The sequence below is a fragment of the Pocillopora verrucosa genome, chromosome 3 (assembly GCF_036669915.1).
Source record: "Pocillopora verrucosa isolate sample1 chromosome 3, ASM3666991v2, whole genome shotgun sequence".
Classification (NCBI taxonomy): Eukaryota; Metazoa; Cnidaria; class Anthozoa; order Scleractinia; family Pocilloporidae; genus Pocillopora; species Pocillopora verrucosa.
Window position 1 is genome coordinate 915,432 of NC_089314.1, and position 19,473 is coordinate 934,904.

General features: G+C 37.4%; 1 protein-coding gene across 1 annotated transcript; it reads right to left on the reverse strand.

The window, feature by feature from the left end:
- Nucleotides 1-418: 418 nt before the first annotated feature.
- On the reverse strand, nt 419-19,380 carry LOC131769668 (tyrosine-protein kinase BAZ1B). The gene is made up of 33 exons (XM_059085413.2): nt 19,179-19,380; nt 18,735-18,907; nt 18,141-18,240; nt 17,687-17,735; nt 17,380-17,456; nt 16,785-16,884; nt 16,555-16,620; nt 15,288-16,049; nt 14,054-14,193; nt 13,640-13,807; nt 13,310-13,343; nt 12,554-12,725; nt 12,070-12,173; nt 11,329-11,520; nt 10,984-11,072; nt 10,442-10,559; nt 10,062-10,092; nt 9,427-9,652; nt 9,280-9,310; nt 8,569-8,888; nt 7,965-8,120; nt 7,287-7,353; nt 6,841-6,951; nt 6,024-6,224; nt 5,583-5,723; nt 4,797-4,880; nt 4,367-4,512; nt 4,218-4,273; nt 3,143-3,628; nt 2,666-2,985; nt 2,048-2,131; nt 1,296-1,439; nt 419-975 (listed from the first exon to the last, which is right to left on the reverse strand). The coding sequence occupies exons 1-33, from the start codon at nt 19,289-19,291 to the stop codon at nt 862-864; spliced, it is 5,175 nt and encodes a 1,724-aa protein (XP_058941396.2). The 5' UTR covers nt 19,292-19,380; the 3' UTR covers nt 419-861.
- Nucleotides 19,381-19,473: the final 93 nt, after the last annotated feature.

The following is a 19,473-nucleotide window of genomic DNA, read 5'->3' on the forward strand; positions in this document are numbered from 1 at the left end:
AGGAATTATGATGAGTTCGAGTGATTCAGTGTTGCAAATGGTTCAAAACACCCCAACTTTGAGGCTGAATGTAGATTCTCCTTCTCCCATTTCTTTTCAATTGAGGTGTTAACGGCATCAATACTGAAACCCGCGCTGATCTATACATCTGAGTTAGTGACGATGTGTTGATACTGTACGGTAACATCACTGTCGGTCATCGTGGTGCACTTTCAGGGCTAAAAGGGTTTTTTTTGTAGGTTCATATGTATTTTACCCTGCTCGTGCGCCCGTGCGATTGTTCAGGCTGTTTTGCGTTAATTTGCTTCAGTTTTTAGCCCTCGCATAGCGTTCGGGTCGAAATGATTCTGACTCGGGCCCAAAACATAAACTTTATTGTCTTATTACACATTGATCAATCCTTTTCGTGAAAGGACTGAAGAGGATTTAAAAAGTAATATTTAACAGAGCAGTAATGAGAAAAAAAAATATTCAGGATCAAAAAATACTTTAATATATAAAAATTAAAAAAGAAAATAACAGGCCTTGTTTTCTAACGGTTGGAACAAACCATTTATCCAGATACAAACTTAGGCTATCGGAACACAACAGGAACAAACGGTAAAAAAGAACGGGTGATGAACATATTGTAATTTCAACATTTTTTTTTTTTCGATCTTCGCAAAAATAAAAAAACTCAACACGAAAATCAAAGTAGCCATATCTGTATTGAACGTGTTAAGTTCTCGCTTTCGGTTCCTCTTTATGTTATTTCCATTAATGACTTTTATTTTCTAATTACTACCAAATGAATGTAACGATCTGATTCAACTTTCATGATTTCAAGTATTTTGTCGCTAGTGATATGCCTAAAGCTCTTGATCATCGTTTTCGATGGATTTTAGATTTCCTGTCCTTGCTTGAGAAATTCTCTTCAAATATTTTGTCAAAGTACTGTTCCAGGTTCTTGCCAGCTTGTCCAACCTCTGAAGTGCTCTGAAAAATTAAAGAATTGGAAAAAATTAAAATTTTTGACTGGCAATAGGGAGTTGTTACCAGTGCAGATCAATGCGCGACTTAACAAATAGTGACTTCTAAATTAAATGAATGCAGTGATTGGCCATGCCAGCAACAGGTCCCTCAGGGGGCAGCGGAGATCGAGGACGCGCGAGCAACTTGCCCCCTGAGGAACTTGGCACTGGGACTTGGTTCATTTCGATGCCAGTATTAGCAAACTCTCGTATGGGAAAACAAGCTCAAGATTCAAGATCAGCAATGTTGAACGCAGACACGCAATGGAGATCTTAGTTACCTACCAGGTTGTACTTGTCACTGTTTGAAAATACAAGCCGAACATCAGCTTCAAAGCTGTCCACATCCGGGTACTCTAAACTATTCAGTTTTCCTTTGATGGTACCCAGGTCCATGGGGGTTGAAACAAGATCCAGGTAGTCTGGGACCTGGAAACATTAGATATATAAGGTTTCGTCTTAGATTAGTTGACTATATTTTTATCTGGTCACACATGCTTTAAGAAAGAATTTTTTTAAGCCCTTTTAACCTCCTGTGCCAGCGATTCGTCCCATCACACATAAAGATCAATGTTCTCCCAAACTGACACATCAAAAAGAAAGAAATTAGCCCACGAACACGTTCTCATTATAGGTACTGCAGGACGTGCGTTTTCTGCCCGCGTGAAGATTTGAGACAAGTCGAGGAGAGGTTTACCGGGGGACTGGCACTAATTATAAGTGCAAGATCCCTTGTAAATATCTCGCGGGCTCGCGTTGCAAAAGGCCTCATACTTTCACGCGGGTGGAGAAACACTCGTACTAAAGTGATAATAAATAAAGCCCAATCGCAATCTTGGTAGATATAATTTTTGTACAACTGATCTAACCAAAAAAAAAAAAATTAGGAAAGCAACGGAGTTACCTTCCCAGTTATAGTCTACAAATTTAATGACTATCACTTGAACGCCGCTAGAGAACTTTTTCGTTTTCATTGCTGTCTAATAGTTTCAATAAATCAGACTAAAGAATTCAGTGGGGGAACAGTCATAGCCTACCTCACGAACATTAACCGCTTGTGTAAACGGCCAGCTGTCTTCGTGACGAACAAGTGCTCGTAAAATCTGCTCACAAGTGTCCATCTGAACAGAAAACCAAATACAGAGTTACATTATTTTCTAAGTTAGAATTGTGTCTCCTTCGAATTGGAAATTCCCCTGATATATACGTGGGTCACGAGATGAGTAGGTATGGAAAAAGTAGTAATCATCATAACGATAGCAATCTAAAAACGACAGCCACATCTAATTCAAAGGCAAAGACTGAATATGGGAAAAATAAAGAAATAGAAGATAAGATAAAAACAAAAATACAAATAGGAGCCGCATGCGATTATGTGTTGTAAGAGCAAAACCAAAATAACAAGCGGAAAAAATATATACTTCGAAGAGCAACTTAGAACTAAATGTAAAAAAATCAAGCAAAATGTCCGATCCGCAAGAACAAAGGTGACTAAGTCGTGATTGGTGTTTTTAGCTTTTCATTTGATTTTTTGGGAGAGTGGTGCGAGCTTTCTGTGGAGATCATCTAATTATAAGTTAGTCGAAGCAAATGAAAACCACTACGATGCCAAATTACATTTGACACTCATTTGAATATTACTCTTTCATGATTACCTCAACATTGGCACGTCGTCGTTTGGAATTCTCGGATGATTCTTCGGTTTTTCTAGTTTTCCTTGCTGCCTTTCGTCCGGCTTTGTTTACAGATAAATTCTTCGCGTTCTTTTTGCCTTTTTTCCTTGAAGGACGGCCATTGTTAAGCTCCTCAGCATCTTCAGTGTATCCACTCTCATCAGATTCTTCGGAAGAGCTAGGAACTTTTCGGTGATTCCTCGTGGATCTTTTTGTAGTCTTTTGAAACGATGCAAAGGGACTAATTTTGCGGTTTTCCTTTCCGGAATCTTCGTCATCGTCTCCCTCATCTTCAGAAACATCTGTAAAACAACAAGCAAGATAAAAAATAATTCCTACAGAAAGAGGGCCAAGGAATCAGTGAAGGAGATTTGTTTTCGACAAAATTCCAGGTCTGACGTATCAGCACGCTAGTTCAGTGTTCTCTTGAACTTGAGAAAAACAAACATACAAACTAACCTGAAATCTGAGGCCTATTGTGCGCACGCGTCTTCCTACAGGCATTCCTTTCCCTTTCCTCTATCAAGTTATCATCTTCCTCACTGAAGACTTCCCGTTTGCGCACTTTTCTGTTGGTCTTACCATAAAACGATTTTGCATTCGTATCCCTGGTGCTGTTTTCTTCCAATTCATCTTCAGAAACTTGTTGGTACATCCTCTGAAGCCTTCTGGACACTCTTCTAGGTTTCTGATTGCCTCGACCATCGATGCTTTCTTCATCAGAAATGTCCTCCAAACTTGGACGGGCTCTCGAAACAGCTCTGGCACGTGCATCACGCGCTCTTTTTCTTCCGTCACGTGCATGCTTCTGAAAAATTCGCTTCGACGCCGTCTTGATTCGCATGTGAGGTTGCTTCTGCTCAGATTCTCTTACAAAGCTTCCCATTCGCTTTAAAAGCTTTTTCGCCTTCCCTTTGGCTTTTACGGACTTCTCCGATTTACGAACTGTAGGGAAATCAATCAATCAATCAATTAGTTACTCAACACATAACTTGAATGAAACTATGTTTGTGACTGTTACAACAAACCTCAGTGGTAATCTATTAGCAAAGATTCTTCACAGAGCAGAAACCAGGGGTTATAATATTAGCCAGGTAGCGGGCAGATCAACCCTCTAGTGATGCGCTCGTAATGCGCTGGCTACCCGCTTGTAGCCTTTACATAAACGTCATTATACTCCGAGTATACGTGTAATTCTCTTCAAATTGGCTGATATCTTGGAACAACAAGGTAACTTAAATTGGAATATACCTCAAAATGAAGGAAAATAAAATCAAAAAAGCCTTAACCTTCAAGATTCTTCAAGGGAACCCAAGCCTCCGCAGAAAGAAAAGGCCCTACAGGACTTGAGAACTACCCGCCTGCTATTCAAAATACCCATTTTACCAAATGTTATTGAAATCACTGAGAAGCTTTAACAGTTAAAAGACTTAATCATCATTGAGCCAAAAAAATAAAGTTTCATTTCCTTATAACTCATGTCCTAACTATGATATTTAATAACAGTGGATTCTTTTGTTCTTTGATGCAGTACCTTTCACACTCTTCTGATCCTTTGGCTGGCGACAGAACCAACAACTCCACGCACCCCTAAAAAGTCGAAAAACGTTATTCAGTGTACAAGGCTAAGCACAAGCCAAGTGATGTGAGTGCTGCGTGTGCGAGATGCAAACATGACTTTACCGTGGTATGTTCCTAAGAGGTGGCTGATGACATGTTTTATGGAAAACCAGCGGGCACGTATCACAGCAGATCAAGTCACCATCTTCTCCACATGTGTAGCAGTAATCTTCATTTTCATCGCAACTATTCAAACTGGCCTCACTTGCCTGATCAATGAAAATCAATGGATAAGATCGAGTAAAATTTACAGAAACAAGAGGGTCCTTACGGCCGAAGGTAAGCCCAGTTTTCCTATCATCGAGTGATTGACAATATCGCGACTCCCCGTTGCAATGCATGTAAGCCCATTACCGCTAACCCCTACAAGCATTGCTTGTTACCTTTGAGAATAATTCAACTACCCACCGACATGTAAAACCTGACTTATTTCATTGACTAATTTGGTAAAATTCGGAAGTCGTCGGTTGTCTAAACCGTCGTGAACATTTACCTCATCTTTTGAATCTTCAATCTCACTTCCACTTTCCTGTTTGTAATTCTTGGTTCCTGTCCGACTGCTTACCCTCTCATTTGGCTGTTCAAAGAAAAACATCACAAGTGTTTTCCCTTTGCTTCGCTCGAACAAAGGCCTATGGTAGCTATACCAGGCAAACATTATTTGAGTCAAAAAGTAAACGCTCAGTACTCAATCTACGAAATTTTTAGAGTACAGATTTTTGCACTTTTAAAAGTACGAAACACCTTTCATCTCGATGAAGCCCGTTGAGAAAAATTCAGACGAAAAGGGAACCTAAAGAAAATTTTGCGGAAACTAAAACCCTCTTCCTTGATAGTTAAAAATAGTTTGTAGTTGTCCGAACTTTCTGTGTGACTTTCCAAGAGCTGCTCCAATACTTTATTTAAATTTAGATCGAGAGGTTGGTTTCAAAATAATCATAACGAAAAACCGTTTTCTCAATCCACCTATTTATTGATTCGCTGTTCTAAGAAAAGTCAATGAGTCATTTTTAATGACTTCCCAGGATCTTCTTCATACTTCAATGACTTTCTGAGCCTTAAAAGTCATGTTGCAAAATTCTTTGACTTCCAGGTTTTCCATGACTCCTGCAAACCTTTAAAATGGCAAAAACACGATCCTCTGTCCTTTATGATTTCGCTTGACGTACCCAAAGTAAAATGCTAACTTTTCAGGTTTCATTCAACGTTACTACTCCCATTAATTTAAGAAAGGCTCACAGGGTACCCACCCCTAACTCGGCTAGCTACGGACTGTTACCTTACAAACAGGGCAGCTCCAGTCTCCCTCGGGCGCTTTAGATAGCGCTGGCCGTAAACAATGCAGATGGTAACCTTGGTTACAATGGTCACACAGTATCAGCGTCTTACCAATATCTTTGCGCCCACAAATCTTGCATCGCTACACGTGATAGAAAATAAAAGTATAATAATAAATTAACTTTTCGCCTAAATTGTCCTTCACGGGAGATCAGGCAATAGTTTTGCGAGGTTAACATAGATACACAACACGTGCACATTGCTTAGCTCACGCGTGGGATCGTTTTGTCGGATTATTGCTTCTACAATTTTTTTGTTTGTTTCCTTAGTACTGGTATGAAAAAAATGCCCAATTATTTCTCAACAAGTTGTGCTCATTTTTAACATGTGAGGTTACCATAGCAATAGCCTAATCAATCAATTTTTCAAAAGGGTTTCATACCGCATGCTCTGCTGACATATCCCATATCACAAGAGAAGCCAATATTCCAAGTAGCAGATGACATCTAGACACTGTTGTTGCTTTATTGACTGCATCTAACCATCTTTGTTTGGCTTCTTCAGATCCTTTGTTGTCCAAATGGAACATTCCCCGATAGAACCGTGGTAACACTGCATGTAACAACTTGCCAAGCTGCAATGCCTGAGCCAAAAGGAATTCAAGTTCAGAAACTTCAGCCTCGGTAAACGATTATTAAATAGATCAAGGGTTTCTAAACCTGTAATCCTGCGACCAAGAAAAACTAAAATGTAGCAACCCAAGAGGTGAGAACCTCAGTCCTGGAATAAAATATCGAAACCCAATTTTATTGAAAGCTTTGCTCTGTCCTTCGCCTCAATTTAGTCTCATGCCACCTAGAAAAGTATCGGTTCATTTCCATTTCCAATGCTGAACAGCAACAGTTAATGAAACTGAAAATAATAACATTTTGATAACATTCACACCAGGTCCTGAAATTGGGTTCCCCTGGGCCTATCACATAAGACATTTTAATGAAAGTTCTAGTCAAAGGATATATCTGGGTCTCCCGCGAGGAATCGAGCTTGGGACTCCGCGCTCCGATGCTGTACAAATGAGCCACAGTGAGTTACGCCGTAACTAGCTTCATGCGTGACTCGTTTACTGCATACTGCTTGGACCAGCAGTGTCCCAAGGATTGTGTGTAAAAATAATGCAAACTTCCTTGATTCATCGAAAAAGCTAAAATTTTACTATTTCTTTTTTCTTTTCACAAATAGGTCAATGTTTACTGTCTTACCAAATCACTGACAGTCTTGGCTTGGTCTACCCCCTCTAGATATTCCTCCAGGCCATTTTCAAGCTCTGCTAAATTTCCATAGAAGAGTCTTTCAACAGTGTCCTTCAATTCCTGTTAAAAGAAGATTGTAAAGCAAATAAATTATTGAAGATGAAAGACGCTCTTCCTTTGAAAACTTACCGGCAAAACATAAGAAAAAATCGGAAATAGATGGACGGGAAATTTTCTGCACTGAAGTTTTTTTTGGTCAATTTATATTAATAATTTGTTTTGTTCTACTTTCTGTTTGTTTTGAAAATACCTGGCAAGGAATTTTTCCTCTGGAGTAGCAGAGTGGAAGGTGAGAAAAAAAATTACAACTTGTTATGCATATATTTTTCATGTTGCATGATTTTGGTTTAGTTTCTTAGCCCAATACACAAGAAGTGACATGACATTACACATACCTCTTTGATGGAGCTATAAGGGACTTCTTCACCAGTCTCTGGGTTTAAAACTTTCCTCGAAGAATTCCTAATGACATCAAATGAATACACAAAAATATGTCAAAAACTAACAAAAAAATTAATTGAAGGGTGAATGTTTTGAGTTATAATGAGAGTTCACAATTCTGCCAAATGACCTGAAGGATTCCATGAGCTTTTTGTTGATTGCCACAAGGAGACACTTTCCAATATGAGTGCCATGCAGGATGGTGTGGGCAGGGTTGGAAAAGGCAGTTTGGGCCTGCCTACTGCTCCACCAGATGCACATTTAATAGAAGAACAAAGGGAAAAAAGGTACAGAGAGACAGGGTCATACAATACAAAGAAGATGGCTTACTGAGTGAGTTGAGTTGGGCCACACCTGAAAATATTTGCCTCTTGGTTTAGGCTACAAGCAGCCTCTCCTTTTTGTCGTCCATCGCACAAGTCAAAAAAATAAAAATCAGCGAAAAAAACCACCAAAAAGAAGGAACTGCTCACAGTCTACTCTCAGTTATGACGTATGGACATCACCATGCTCAATCCTTATGTAAAGACCTTGAGCCAAAAATTTCCTGTCCAAAACCCCAACTCAGTAAATAAGTACAAAATATGATATGTGTAAAGGGTAAGCTTATATGGCCCTCATGCCATACCAACCTTTTAACAATTCCTTCAGTGATTTCTGGCAATTTTTCTTTGAGAGCCTTCTTTAACTCACTTTCCCTGATACCCTGACTTGACAAACAGGAAAGCAAAGCCTGAACTTCTTCAACAGTACTGTAGCAGGACCATTCATATGGAACATCAGTCAACCTGATGGGAGAAAAGTATGACTCCATAAAGACCAGGTTGAAAATGGGTGTTTATAGGGGATGGGAAGGGAGGGGGATGGAAAACGAGGAGGGATGGGAAGGGAAGGGAGGGGGATGGGAAGGAGGGGGGATGGGAAGGGAGGGGGATGGGAATGGAGGGGGATGGGAAGGGAGGGGGGATAGGCATCAGAAATGATGATGGAGAGTGCAGCAACTGGGAGTCCAATTAAGAGAAAAACCTTTGGAGCAAGGATGAGAACCAACAACAAACTCAACCCACATCTGACACTAGGTCTGGGAATTGAATCAGGCCACAGTAGTGGGAGGTGAGCACTCTTACCATTGCACCATCCCTCTCCCCTTTGCATTTCAGGGGAATGGTAACAAAACATTCAACTGTACACTGATTACTCCCCCAACTTCATTTACTACCATTGCAGGAGATATACCTTGATTCTTTTTCATGATCTTTAGCACAAGAGTCCATCTTTCTTTCAACTTTAGTCTCTTGTACCATTTCAATGTCACTCCCCTCTTCACACTGTTCTCTCTTATTTTCTGTTTCAATGGTTGCATCTGCAGTGTCTCCAACTTCTTTCTCCACTTTAGAAACACCCTCAGTGGGTTTTGCTAGATCCTCTAAATTTCTCCAACCGTGCTCTACAAAAACCCCTGGTGCCACACCATTGAACACCCAATAACGGCCATGGTTACGATCACATCCTACGGGTTTTAATCTCAAAGAATACAGACACTGAGCCATGTTCAGCTGAGAAGAGAGGAATTGAAGTCAAATTTAATCTTTTTTTAAATGTTAGAAGTCACAAGGTATCCTATAGACAAATTCAAGGAAATTTAGGTCATGTTCCAGTTTCAAACTCCTAGACTAAACAAGAAATAGGAATTATAAAGTTTGATGTAAATGAAATGGGTGACTATCAGGGACAACAGATAAGTTTTAGAGCTTCTACAGAGTGTGAAAGCTCAGTGTAGGCCTTTGAGACCAACTGATGTACAAAAAGAGTATTCAAGCTCAATGTAAGACACAGAAAGGTAACAACAATTTGACAAGAGCACAGGACAACTAGCTTTCACTTCCATTTGGGTTCTATGATAGTCAATCAAAATAGACTCTACTCTAAACAACTATGCATACTTACATTCAACTGTTCCTCTTCTTCTTTTGCAAGTCTAAATTAAGAGAAAAAAATGTCTTGTCTTAAATTCAGTTCAGATTACCATTGTGGGAAGAGAGATTTCTACGCTGCATCTTAGTGAATGTACAATCTGCTGGTTTATTTCCTTACCTCTCCTCCTTCTCTTTTAGTTTCTTCTCATTGATGATGTCTTTTGCAGCCATGTCTTCTCTTCTTTTCCTCAAAGTTTCAACAACTTCATAACTCTGCCTGTCCTGTTCTGCTCTCAGGGAAACTTCACTTTTCTGTTTTTCTCTCTTCTCCTCCATTTTGTTGGATGTCTCCATCTCTGGACCACAACCGAGGGGTTCTGAAGTGACACACTCTGTTCCAGTTTCTACAAAGACAATTATTAATTTCCCTGAGTGCTTTTAACTCATATCAAGTGATGATTTATAGTTTGGATTATTTTTTTCGTCAAGGAAACAAAACTAATTAACCGCAGTAAACTACATACACACTCAAATGCTATTCAGTAAAATTTTTTGCTCTTTCCATACGTTTTGCACTACTATTACTATGCTAACAACACATTTAGTACATTGGTTAAAATCTACTAACAGCTGTTTTAACAGTGGTTCATATTGAGACAATCACAAATGAAAAATTTAACCTAAATGCAATGAATACAACTTGCAAATTACAATCCAATGGCAGAAATAATGTGCAGATATGCTTCTCCTTGCATAGGCCATCACATTAAGAAATCAGGGTTACAAAAAATGTATCTATATGTTATTTTTCACCTTTCATACTTAGCTCATCCACCTTGAGTTGCTGGAATAAAAAATAAATGTACTAAGTTTAAGGTAAAAAATAGGTAAACAGCTGTCAGTAATAAGATATTGTCTTAGTAGTTTATTCACTTAAAGATCACAAGTGCATAAGTATAGAAGGCTCAAAGAAGAGTGACTGTTCGAACTGTCCTCCAGGACAGAAACAAAAGTAGTTGTTGGAGAGAGGTAGCTGTAAGGAGAGGTTTGAGTGGCTACAGTCTGTCATCAAAGAACTTAACAATCTTATTAAGCCAGACAATTTACTACAACAAAAAAAAATTCAATGGTAATATCTCTTAAAATAATGGGGGAGACAGACATTCTTTTCCTTCATACTTCCATCTTTGTACCTTTTTGTTTGTTTCTTCTTCTTTCTTTTTTTCCATCTCCTGTTTTTCTTTCCTCAGCCTCTCCTTTTCCTCTCTTATCTTATCATTCTTCTCCCTTTGCTTGGCTTGCTTTTGTTTCCTTCAAATAAATCCCAGTATATTAAGAAAATAGTAAAAACTTGAGCATTAATTTTAGGTATGTTCAAATGGCTTTAGTCTTCTACTGCAAGAAGCTTTTGCAACAAGTTTTCAAGTTTAGCTGGAGAGATCAGTGAACTAATTACTAGAGAATTGTCTGATCTGCCTTACCCAAATACTAACAGCCAAGTGAAAGGTTCTGTTCTAGACTACAGAACTCATTATTAAAATCTGGCAATTTGATGGTATATCATTTGATCTGACAACAAATTTTCACAATGAAAATCATATAAAAAATTTTTAAAAAATTGGAATAGAGAATTGACAAATAGATCTTAAGATTAAGGGGTAAATTAAAACAAATTTGCAAAACATGGAAATTTAATCTGTTGATAACATAAACCAGTCTTATTGTTCATCTCCACCTTAATTCTGTGGCCTCTGTGAGTTGACTTCCTATGTAATCATCAACAGCATTTGACGACAAAACCTCATGGCACAGGGTAACCAGGATCTAAATTAAACAGGACACTATTCAATGACAGAAACAAGTTTCCATTAAAAATGTAAGACCAGGAGAACAATGTAAATTATAGAAGAATATTCTCTGTGTCTGAAAAGAAAAATAAAGCTCAAGCTGTCGAAAATTTAGCAGGAGAGTTCTAAACTGCACTGCCAAATGAAGACAATGAGCAAAACATAGACATTTACTTGAAAAATATTTTGGTGATTGATATAATTATTGTAATTCAGTTTAATGTTGTAGATACCTTTGCCTTTTCTTCAGGATTAAAGAGATGGAAATCTTTCTGTTCTAGTGATTCCACTATTCCTTGAAGCTGTTTATCCTCTTCAAAAGCTGGCAGCATCTTAAGTTTGGCATTCAAGTAGAGTCTTGAGATTTCAGATGCTGTGTGCTGTGTCAAGGGCATTTCTGAGAGGTCCATACCCAATTCTAAACCCTGGAGAATGTTCCAAAATATTTAGTATTAATTTGTAATAGTATGGAAAAGTGTAATCTAGTGGCAATCATATACAAACAAAAGCCTAATATGACATGCCTAGAGGTTATTGATTTTGACCATAAGCAAAGTTAGACTAAAAACAATTCAAGTCAGGTTACCATGTTATATTTACTACCAGGATAGTTCCAGGAGGGGCTAATGACGTTTCACAGCTCCTTTGGGTATGTCAAGTACTTTCATTTGTGTTATCTCATACTACCCAAGCTGGCTATTTTTTCTCCTTTCCAACCCACTCCTCCACTGGTTGATGGAGTGACTTGGGTTGTTACAGTTATGTACTGCATATAAACTATGATTGACATGTTCAACTGAGAAAATGAGGTAAAAGAGGCAAAAGATGACTGAAGTGTTGCTGATGTTTCAACAAACACTGCCATGCATCATTTGCTCAATATTTTCCACCTCTCAACTTAGTTTGAGCTTAGAACCGTCCAACTAAATTCAGCTTTTTTGTTTTGTTCTACTTGATCTCCTTTCAGAACTTACCTTGGTGGACCTATCTTGCAGTAAAATCTGAAGGAAGACAACCAAGATTCTTGAAAGCAGAGGAAAGCCTTCTTTGCCAGATACCAAAGCCTGTGATAAATTATCTGCAAGAAAAAAAAAAGAAAGAAAGGTCTCAGAGCTTGTGATTCAAAGTTCAGGCCAGGTTCCTCACATTTTGTCAAAATTATGACTTAAAATGATATGCAGATTATTTTAAGATCAGATCAGAATCATCAATTCTTTTTGTAACACTCAGAGCATGTTTCAATTGAGTGTCATGAAGTCAACACCAATGAAAGTAATCACAACTTCCAATCAGAAGAAAGACAAATATCACAAGGAACCAATGAGATCTCAAAGTCAAAACAACCAATTGCTACAATAGTCATGTGAAGCAAAACCAAATAAACTCTTGATATCTTTCAACTACCACTTGAAAATTGCTCTGGGTGCAAAAACCTTTAATCAATATTTTGATATTTACCAATAGAGATATGCAGAGTTTCCCGAGGAGCAAGAAGATCACAGAAGGTATGCACAAAGTCTGCTATCATAGCTATATCACCAAACATCTCAGCTGTGATTTCCATGGGTACATTCACTGGTTTACATGGTGGGAGAGGTTTAGCATCTATGAGATCACTGTCTTCACATTTCTGAAGAAATAAAAATGACATATTTTATGCATATTAAAATGTGTACATCCTATTCCACCTGGACTTCAGGGTTGTCATTAAGAAATGTAATATATGTTTGATCTGAACTGAGTAGGTGTTACTAGGTGGGTTGAACTATACTTGCATAGCATGCAATATGTGTTGCTTTGCAATACCCCCCTCTCAGGGATCTGGAGGCAAGATCCCTCAGAAAAATTTGAAGCTCTCCTGAAATGTGATTTTCAGCATTCTTGGACATTTTAAGCCAGACATTGGTGTTGCAATCAGTTCAAAAATACTTAATTTCTGTCTCTCATCACAGTTTCATTAAGCAAAAGCAACATAGGTTGAAAGCCTATGTGTCTGCTGCTTATCAGTTTCTAATGGGACCTAAACCTACATCAGTTCCTAAAGTTGTCACTTTGATAGCACCTATTTTTTTATTATGTGACAAGCTAAGATAGCAGGCAAAAGAATCCTACATTCTGATTGGCTAACCAATCTCCAGCAATTCATATACTAGTCTTCCAAGCAACTACACTGATCATAGAGGAGGAGAACTTGATATTGAGGATCAGCCTTACCTTCAAAAGTCCATTTACCTTTGAACTAAACTTCCTGAAATACACAAGAAAACAGCAATTACACTGTAACCTCTTACTTTCTGGAACCCTTGACCCTTCACCCATAGATCTCAGTGGTAATTCTCTTCACTATCTGTCATGCAATTCCTATGATATTAGTTTGGAGAATTTGGTACTAGATCAACTAATAATCCATGATTTGATAATAATTTTCTTTTCACGTCACTTGTCTGTTTGACATTATTCCGATATTGTAAAGACAAATTAGCCCTTGGTCACTCATAGAAGTTAAAGGATTAAAATGTTAGTAATCACTTAGAGTTGTAGTACCTGTTTAATCTTTCTTTATGTGCATGCCATTTCTCTGTGACATGGTCCCGTTGAGGAGTCGAAAGATCAAGAGCAAGACAGCTTGGTGAAGACACTACTTTAGCTGTTTTCCGAATTAGCGCATTTATCGCCTGGTCTGGTTTCTCCTTCCTGAAGGCAGCACTAAACCTACACAAAGATATGATTATCATACCAGTTTGATGAATATTTTCTTGATTCCATTTTGCAATATTCAGTAAAATTTTGAATAACTGATTTATAACACTAGTTCAAAAACAACAATATGTTAATTATAACACAGTCAAATGAATTTTAATATAAACACACCATCTAATTAGGCTAAATATGGGCCAAATCAAATGAAATGATAAAAAATTATGATTGGGAAATAAGGTTTAAAATCATGAACCTTACATTTCAGCCAAAGTTTTCTGTTTTTTGGCTGTCATCTTTGAAGACAGGAATGCAACCTTCTCTTCTTCAGGCTTCTTAGTGAGGTCCAACAATGTTCTTTGTCTCATTTTTCCACTTGATTGCTTCAATTTGGCTGGAATCTTAGAAAAGGAAAAACAATATCTACAGTGAAGCCAAGGAAAAGCAAGTAGCTTGATAGTGTCAGACAGCAGACAGACAACCCCTGGATCAGTTTATATTAATAAATATGTCAACAGATACTCAGCCAACTTGTCTCTATTACCAGGTAGGTGAGTCTAGATAATTTGGTTTTTGTAACTGAGATGATTGATATGTAAATTGGCCAATGCAAAGACTTTCTAAAAACTGACATTTGGAGTGTTAGCCCCTTTGCTCTGATGAAGGGCTAATGCTCAAATGTCAGCTATAAAATCTCTTTACAGCGGTCAATTTACATTATAAACTCAAATGATAATACCAAATTATCTTATATTAACCACCCTCCTCCTCCACTGATGCAGTACCACAGTTTTTTCTCAAAACTTACACCCTTAAATCATCTATCTGGTGAGTCAACTCTTGGGAGACTACTTAGTAACTATTGGCCAACACTGTAATTGACTGTTGGTTGACACATGGACCAACATACAGAAAACATGATCCCAGATTTGTACAGTAATTTAATGGTCATACACAAAGCTGCCTATCCCACCATCACCAGCCACTGGTCAAAATGTTACATGTATTCAAACCTCAGCTAGAGCTTACCCCTGAAAAACCATTTTCTAAGGCTGAGGTACTGAGGTTCATTTTAATTTTGGTTTCTTTATTAGACAGGACATGTAAGGTAATGAAGGAAAAGCTACAGTCAGGTGATGCCAACAGAAGTCCAAATCAAGGATTTCAACTCAATTTTAAGATGACCCACTGGGTTGTCAAGTGCATAAATAAACAAACGTGTTAAGAAAAAAAATTTTGAAAAAGAAAAAAGGTGTCATTAGTCTGGTCATGAGTATGGGAAAAAGGAAAAATCTGAGTCCCCCCAAGCATATAAAGTCAAACGTCAGAGCTTTGAATTGAATTCTGCTGCTCTACCAAATGTTCAAAACAAAATCAGAAGGTGTAAGGTTTGATTCCTCATAATCACATTGGGGACCTGAATTCTTCTTTGTCTTGAATTCATGAAAAAATGAATAACATCTTTCTTTATTTGACAACCATGCACAAACTTTACCTTATTAGAAGAGGATTGAAAATCCTTATCAGAATCATTGTCCACAATCACTGACTCCACTTCTGGCACACCAACATCTAGTTTTGCCTTCTTTTTTACTGATTCCATTCCATAAGTAAGCCTCTTCTCCTTCAGGCTAGTACCTTTAACTATTGATAATTTTTTTGAAATGTTTCCTTTCTTTGTTGATTTCTTGTTCAACCCCCCTTTACCATCTCGGGACTTTTCACATTTGTCCTGTTTAGGAGAACTCCTGACTTTTTTACTTGGCTGAGAGAAAAATGTCTGTGATGTTTTACAACCTGTGACGACAACATCATTTGCAGTTTCTCCAACAGCCATATTTTTCATGTTTATGTTGTCTTTACTTACAACACTTCTTTCAGGAGTGATACTCTTTGCAGCTGTAACTTGAGGTGATTTGATAGGTGTTAGAACCAATCTGCATTTAATTGGAGTACCATGCAGTTGACTAGATGGTGTCTTGTCATTATCTTTATCAGGACTTGAACAAATGTCGATGAAGTTCTTCTTTGATGGTGTTACCTTTTTATGCGACTTGTCAGACATCTTTGCTAGGCTCACAGTGATATCTTTGCCATTACTGCTTGTTCTAAAGGAGTCAAGTTTTTTCTGCATAAAGCCAGTCTTCTTCACTTGGGACTTCCCTTGTGATGTGTTCTTGTCAGAAGTTTTCTCCTTTTTTTGTTTCTCGTTGCTCTTGTGGCCTTTTGAGGGAGTTTTAGACAAAGGTGTTGTTTTCTGAAAAAATCAAGGCAATTACCAAACTGTGGGTTCAAATTCACTCTCTAAGCTGAAGATTCATTGTGCTGATGCAACTAACTTGCCTTCCTCAATTATTTCCAAGCCTCAAAGCTCATCTCCTTGCACCCTAACATCAGTATACATATTCTCCACACTGTTCTCTATACATTTCCAAAGGTGCTGACAAGGAGAATTTGTTTAGCAATCAAGAGTTTCTTTAGTTGGTGATCATTTCATTTATTCTTATGACCTCAATTTTTGATTCAGGGATGATATTGTAAAGAGAAATTAGATGTTAGTCACTCTTAGGGGTTAAAGGCTTTTAAGTTTAAGTTTCAACTGGTTTGTGTAATTGGTTTTTCTGTTGACAGCCAAATGAGTTGTTGAGACGTTTTTTGAAAGCAGAACAGTGTCTGAAGTAAAAGACAAAGTGGGTATTCAAAATTATTGAGACCTCTAATTAAGGTTAGGTAAATTGTAAAAAATAAATTATAAAACATACCTTGCCCAATACCAAAGAGAAATCATTATATTTTTCAGCAAGGGAATACTTCTTTGCCATATCGCTCTGAAAAATAGCAATAATGAAAAGATATTGCACAGTTGTATACAAGAGCTCAAAGCCTATGCACTTCACCGGCCACAACAAGTGGCTGGTGAAGTTCTTTGCCATGTGGCTCATTTATTTATTTATTTTTTTATCTGAATGAAGTGACTACATTTAAGAAATACCTTAACCACCCAAGGGCTGTTATCACTCCTCCAAGGGTTTTGGGTGTTGACACATATGAAGCATTTAAGCAACTCTTCTGACGGGATTTTCTTAACACGTCTTTAAAAGTAAAAAAAAGGTAAAACTTAGATATACATATAGCTACCAATGAAAAGAATTAATTTCTGGCCACAGTTCCTAAAGGATGAAAGAGAAGAGCCATTTTCATTGATCATGCAGAAGTATTTTTAATTTCCTTGACATTGCAATAATACACAAACAAGTAAAATGTTAAAACTAACTGCTAGTCAAATGGTTCCATTTGACGATAAAATATTCTGGAAAAAGTAATGAATATGATGCTTTACAAACAATTTAAAGCGGTAATTTAATATTTTAAATTAGATGTTAGCCTTTTCTGTGTAAATAATTAGAATATCACTCAAATTACCAATATCATGTAAAGTTAATTTTTTTTAATCACACAAATTGTCAAAAATGTTTGAAGTTCCATCATAAGGGAACACTGAGGACATTCAGTTTGAGAAATAAATTTTTCACTCTTCATAGCTTTAAGATTGTATTTACTGAACACAGAGAGATACTATATCTTACCTGATTTCCTCCGGTGGAATGCTCTTCAAGCGGTCATGTATCTCACCAGATTCAAAGTCATATGTTTTATTAGTGCTCTGAAAATGAGTTAATTAATTTAATTTCTTGTGTTGGTATTAATAATTAAGTTAGTTTGAAGATAAAGCAAAAACCATCTTTGAATTCCCAGTACATCTTGCTTCATTTTCCTAGAATAAACCTTTCAGTCTTTCCCCATAATCTTTCATGACCCAAACTTAAATTATATTTACTTTCCAGGTTTTTCACACCTATACTGTCTCTTTGCCTTTTCCTGAAAATAACTTACATTTTCATACTTGTCTCCGTGGTGAATTTGCAAAATTTTTCCTAGAAGCCTGAGATGGGTGGAAGGAGGAAAAAATTATAACAAAAAATGAAAAGTTAATTGAAAAAAAGTGGAATGAACCATCATTATCAGCTATTAATACATACTTCAACAGTGCATAACATTGAACATGTACTCTGATTAATTCACTTCTCAAACTCTCAATATCCTTCACTATTCACATTCAACTAACTTGCCATGGTTTGGGTCTAAAAATGTTGTAATCGTTGCAGGTATAAATTAGTTAATATCAGCTTTTTTGGCTATATACTGTTTTAGTGTGTACTTAGAGTTGAAGGCTAGTGGTCAATATTTACCTCACTGCTTTTTGGCTCACTAAATATCCAACATTAGCCACCTTCACTTTGGTGAACAGTTGTTTGATACCCAAGTTTAAGTCTGACTCACAACTTACCATTTCCCATTGACCAAACACTCTACTGGTTCATTTGGCGAAAATTCTTTTTCCAGTTGTTTGTAACACTCTTGTACCAGAGTTTGCAGTGTTCTTGTACCTATAGAAAAAGGTTACCAATTTAATCACCTGTGCCCAAGTAACTGCCATGGGTGGATTAAGTTTTGGTTTGCTTCTCACTTTGCAAGTCAACTAAAACAGACCCTCCTGAGTTCCAATTCACACATTTATTTGCAGCCTTCAATAAGACCTTAATACGAGTAACTCATGAGAAAAGGCACAATGATCTTTTAATCCTTTCACTCCCATGATCTCATAAGCAATTTTCTGATGTGAGTTCAGAAAATTTGGTATCAAATCAACTAATAATCTGGTTGTTGATATATTTCTTGATTCTTGTCACATGTCTGCTTGATATTGTATTGATTTTGTGACAAGAAATTCTGTCTTGGTCACTTATGGGAGTTAGAGGGTTAACAATGAAAAGGGTCAGGTTCATCTAATTAAAATGCAATCTAGAACTTCAATAATATTTAATGAAAGGAGTGATGAGAGCACATACTTATACAGCACATACTTATACAATGTACTTACTGTGATGCACAATCTGCAAAACTGTTTTCTCAAAATACTTTGGAAAGCTCTCTAGTCTTTTCAGTGCCTGTTCTTCACTTGCTACAGCTTCTTCATACTTCAGGTTTGTTTTACCGGTAAACTGACAGCTCCAGATTTGAAATCCATACAAAAGGATACGGTTTACATATTCACTTGATTGCGTAAAGGAAATATGCACTACATGCAAACAACCAATTTGCAAGGCCTTGATAATGCGATCTTCATACAAATGAAAATGCTCCCTTTATTACTAGGATGGTAATTCTAAATGAATGAGGGGTTCAGTAATAATTTTGCAAGGTCCATATCACAAGGAAAGCCCATCAAAAATCGTCTACAATGTATTCGAGTGACTACCTATCCGCTACAGAAGACATTGTTACTAGTGTTCTTCGCGGTCCTGCAGACGTTATTTAAGGATACTCGTACGACCTGAAGACTTCATTCGTCTCTTTGATGACAAAAACCTCTTCCTCAGACTTCAGATCATTCGGAAACGGGCTTGGCTTGTAAGATTTCTTCCCTAAAAGCGGCATCTTTCATTCTCTCTGTGATGAGCCATCGATCGAGCGCGAAAGTTTGAATTAGGCGGGAAATGAAGTCCTGTGTAGATCGCGGGCTCGTTAAATCGATACGGACAAAATTGTCAGAATTTGCTGATTTTAGGCCCAAAATAGCAGATAAATTGTACCCCCACACTATTCATGTCTGACTAAAG